Source organism: Sinocyclocheilus anshuiensis, unplaced genomic scaffold, assembly GCF_001515605.1.
Source record: "Sinocyclocheilus anshuiensis isolate Anshui unplaced genomic scaffold, SAMN03320099.WGS_v1.1 scaffold51, whole genome shotgun sequence".
In the NCBI taxonomy this organism is placed as follows: domain Eukaryota; kingdom Metazoa; phylum Chordata; class Actinopteri; order Cypriniformes; family Cyprinidae; genus Sinocyclocheilus; species Sinocyclocheilus anshuiensis.
Window position 1 is genome coordinate 1,608,275 of NW_015548296.1, and position 3,875 is coordinate 1,612,149.

General features: G+C 36.1%; 1 protein-coding gene across 1 annotated transcript in view; it reads left to right on the forward strand.

The window, feature by feature from the left end:
* The window catches only part of taf4a (TAF4A RNA polymerase II, TATA box binding protein (TBP)-associated factor), a 14,859-nt gene extending 11,754 nt beyond the window's left edge, over positions 1 to 3,105 (forward strand). The window contains exons 14-15 of the mRNA XM_016443672.1: positions 1 to 113; positions 2,500 to 3,105. Coding sequence (XP_016299158.1) covers positions 1 to 113; positions 2,500 to 2,667 — 281 coding nt within the window. The 3' untranslated portion in view covers positions 2,668 to 3,105. The remainder of the gene's footprint in view (positions 114 to 2,499) is intronic.
* Positions 3,106 to 3,875: the final 770 nt, after the last annotated feature.

Consider the following 3,875-nt stretch of genomic DNA (forward strand, 5'->3'; position numbering starts at 1 on the left):
AGCAGGAATTGGCTCAGATTCGACAGAGAGAGGCCAACTTGACGGCATTGGCGGCTATCGGACCCAGAAAGAAAAGAAAACTGGATTCTCCTTCATTTGGGACTGACACAGAGGTACCAAACATCTCTCCCTCATCATGGCAGTCTGCTGCCCTTCTCCTCATCTCCTTCTGTCCCTCTTTGTGCCCTCTTTAAATCATTTAGCACCTGTTGGGCAGGTTTGAGATGTCAGGTTGTGCTTCAAGGGTCTCAGATTGTCACAAACGGCAGATAGGACAGTCTAAAGCAGGGGTGCCCAAACTCGGTCCTGGAGGGCCGGTGTACTCTTCAGGACACCGGCCCTCCAGGACCGAGTTTGGACACCCCTGGTCTAAAGGCATAGTTACACACAGCCATTTTGTTCAGCAATTCTTTACACAATTTTAAGTATATATTCATGTATCATGCTATTTATTGTTATTTTGGGTTATTTATATTTTTTTGTTATATTATCATTCACATTTTGCAGAGAAAAACTTTACAAAATTAAGAATTTATTTAAATAATAATTCTATATCATGCGATTTTTATTTTATTTTATTTATATTTTATATTAATATTACATTATCATCACTTTTCAGAAAAATAATTGCAATTAATATTTTATTTAAATAATTTTGTGATACATTTTCAGCAAATTCTTACTATTTTAAATATACATTTCTGTTTTATGCAATTTATTTCTTATTTATGTACAATTTTTTTGTCATATTATCATTTACAAATTTTAGAGAACTTCACAATTTGAAAATATTAAAAAATATAATTCTGTATCATGTTATTTATTTTAATTTTATATTAGTTTATATATATTACATTATAGTATCATTCACTTTTTTCAGAGAAAAATTTTTGATATTGCTTTATGTAATGTTTATATTAAATTATATTATCATTAAAGGTCGACTGATTGATCGGCCGGCCGATTTTTGGCATTTTTTTTATTAATCGGCATCGGCCGATTGTGCTGCAAATTAGGCCGATTTATAGGCAGGTGCATCTGCGGGCAGCTAAGCGTTGTTGTGGAGCGCAGTACCGGAGAATCTGGCCGTTTCTCAATACCAAGTACGCAAAGTTTGGACTTGCGTCCTTGGTAGTTCGGACTTCGCAAGTTCGACTCGAGAGTGCAAACTCCCGAGGACGGGAGGACGCTAGTCCGGTAATTCTGCAAATGGAATAGCAGCGTACTTGATAACGTCAGTCAGCTCGCCTTGGCTACTCCGGTTATCCTCACTGTATGTATTTACAGTAAGACAAAATATGATATCGAACACTGCCTCTTTTCGTCTTCATTTAAACATATTAATAGACGCAAAAATGTAGTTCAGGGAACGTACATGCATTACAATGAAATGAAATATTATATCAAACAGCATTGCATCTTTTCTGTTTCATTTAAACATATTAATAGCCACAAAAATGTGGTTCATGCAATGCGTACATGCATTACAATAAAACGAAATGATATCAAGCACCACTGCCTTTTCCTTTTCTTCAAAATATAAAACACAACCCTTTTTGTTTTCATTTTAAAAATATAAAACATTAATATGTGGTTTAGGCAATATGTGCACATATACTCTGATTATCTTCACTGTATGTATAATAAAATGAAATATGACAAGTACAACTCTGCCTTTTTTTGTTAAATGTCAGTTTTAATGAACAATAATAGCCATTATAAAGTATAAGAGACTTATGTAATAGGAAATAAAGACAAAAGCAAACAATTTAGTCAAATGTATGCTACAAAGTCAGCGCTGTATTACGATTAATAAATAAATAATTTATGAAACGTAACTTTGTGCTCAGCCAAAACGATATGACCTGGAAGAAATAATAGATTCATGAGACCAAAGATTGCCTGTTAGATTTACCCAAAATGAATTTTACCTCATGTTTAACCACTACCGAGACATCAGAGCCAGTGGCAAATGTCAAAAGAACTACCCTACAATAATCATTAACTCAAAATCTCTTTATTGAGATGAAGGGGAAAAAAAAGAAAATCGGCCAAAAAATATAGGTTTAAATTAGGGCTGCACAATAAATCGCATTCCATTATCATGCGCATCTCGTCAGTAAAGCCGGTTCTGTGATTAGTAGTAAATCTCCAGCACGTGTTTTCAGATGGAGCGGCATTTAATACACAGAGCCGTAGCTCACTGACAAGCTACGCAATATCGCGTTCATAATCGCAGATGAATCGCCTTCGATTCTAATTTACTACTAATCACAGAACCGGCTTTACTGATGAGATGCGCATGATAATGGCATGTGATTTATCGTGCAGCCCTAGTTTAAATTAAGTATTACTCATTTTCTTTTCTCCTTTAGAATGGTCACTATTACATTACACCTATTTTATCAATCTACCAACATTAGTATCAAAATGTTAGTTTAGATAGCATTGTTGTCAAAGTTCATGTGTGTGTGTGTGTGTTTGTGTGTGTGTTGACAGGGCTCAGGTTTGTGCGCGAGTGCATCCGGGGGCTTAAATGCAGGAGCGTCGAGGCAGTACACTCGCCAGCGCATCACGCGTGTAAACCTCAGGGATCTGCTCTTCTGTCTAGAGAACGAGAGAAGCACCAGCCACTCGCAACTGCTCTACCAAGCCCTTCTCAAATAGCAGATAGCCCATGTCCTTCCCTCATTTCAGTCTTTAGGGCTCTATCCCTCATTCTTTGTCTTTTTTGCTGTTACCATTCTTTGTCATTCCCTTTGCGTCTATCTTTATTGCTCTTTCACACTTTCTGTCACTGTCTCACATACTCACACATACAGTGATGCATTTCCCTTTCTCGAGCTGACTTGTGCTCTTCTCGTTTTCACTTTTTATCGGTTTTCTTTGTCTTTTATTTTGCCTTGTTTTTAGCTTTCTGCCCCTTTGGATTTTACTCTTAAGAAATTGTGTTAAAAGAAAATTGCAATTATATATCATGTTTTTCATAGAAGGTGGCTTTGTAATGTGCAAATTACTTGTGTAAAAAAAAAGGAATTCACAGTGGAACTGCCCATTCATTTTATATTTGTGTTTTTATAAAGATGTTTTAAGAAATAAAAGTGGACAAAGTTTCTATAAAAACCTTGGTGGTGTGGTTTTATAATAGGTAATGCATATAAGAATCCCTAATTGCTAGATTCGTTTTAATAAATAGGACTGTTCACTTTAACCGATTCAAATACATCACTCTCGATTCGTTTGAATCACAATTGTTCCCTTGCCCACAGTATTCAGTGCTGTTGTGAAAGTGTTCTTTTTAGATATAACATTTATTACTAGATTTTATAATCGTGGTCACCCTAGCTCAACGTTTTACTTCCCTCAGGCGAATGATTTACAAACGCGTTGCGAATTGGTTCAAACGAATGATTAACAAAACTAGTTCAAAAGAACCATTCGTTCGTGAATCAGACATCATATGGTTATTATCTTGTTATGCACTAGATGGCACTGTAGACCTGCGTTCATTGTGACGTTGCATCTGGGTCTGTTAGAAATAAATGCTAGTTTGTTGCTGAAATTGAAAAATAATTACACATAAATTACCATTCAGACGTCCCTGCATTTAAAAGGACATGTTCTGACGACTTCTATTTGCCTTAGAATAGGCAAATAGATTTTCCTCCCTTTCGAAATGAGCAGTGTGGATAGATTATACACTTCATTGTTGGACTTTGGCTCTCAAATTTATCCCGTTACAGTCACAATCATCCCTCCTGGATATACGCAGGTTTAAGAGTTAAACTCATGACAGCTGGCAAGGCAAGATGGCATGGGTCGAGTTAATGCTTCTAGGCTACAAGTAGCTCATTCTGGAAATCCAAAGTTCTGCA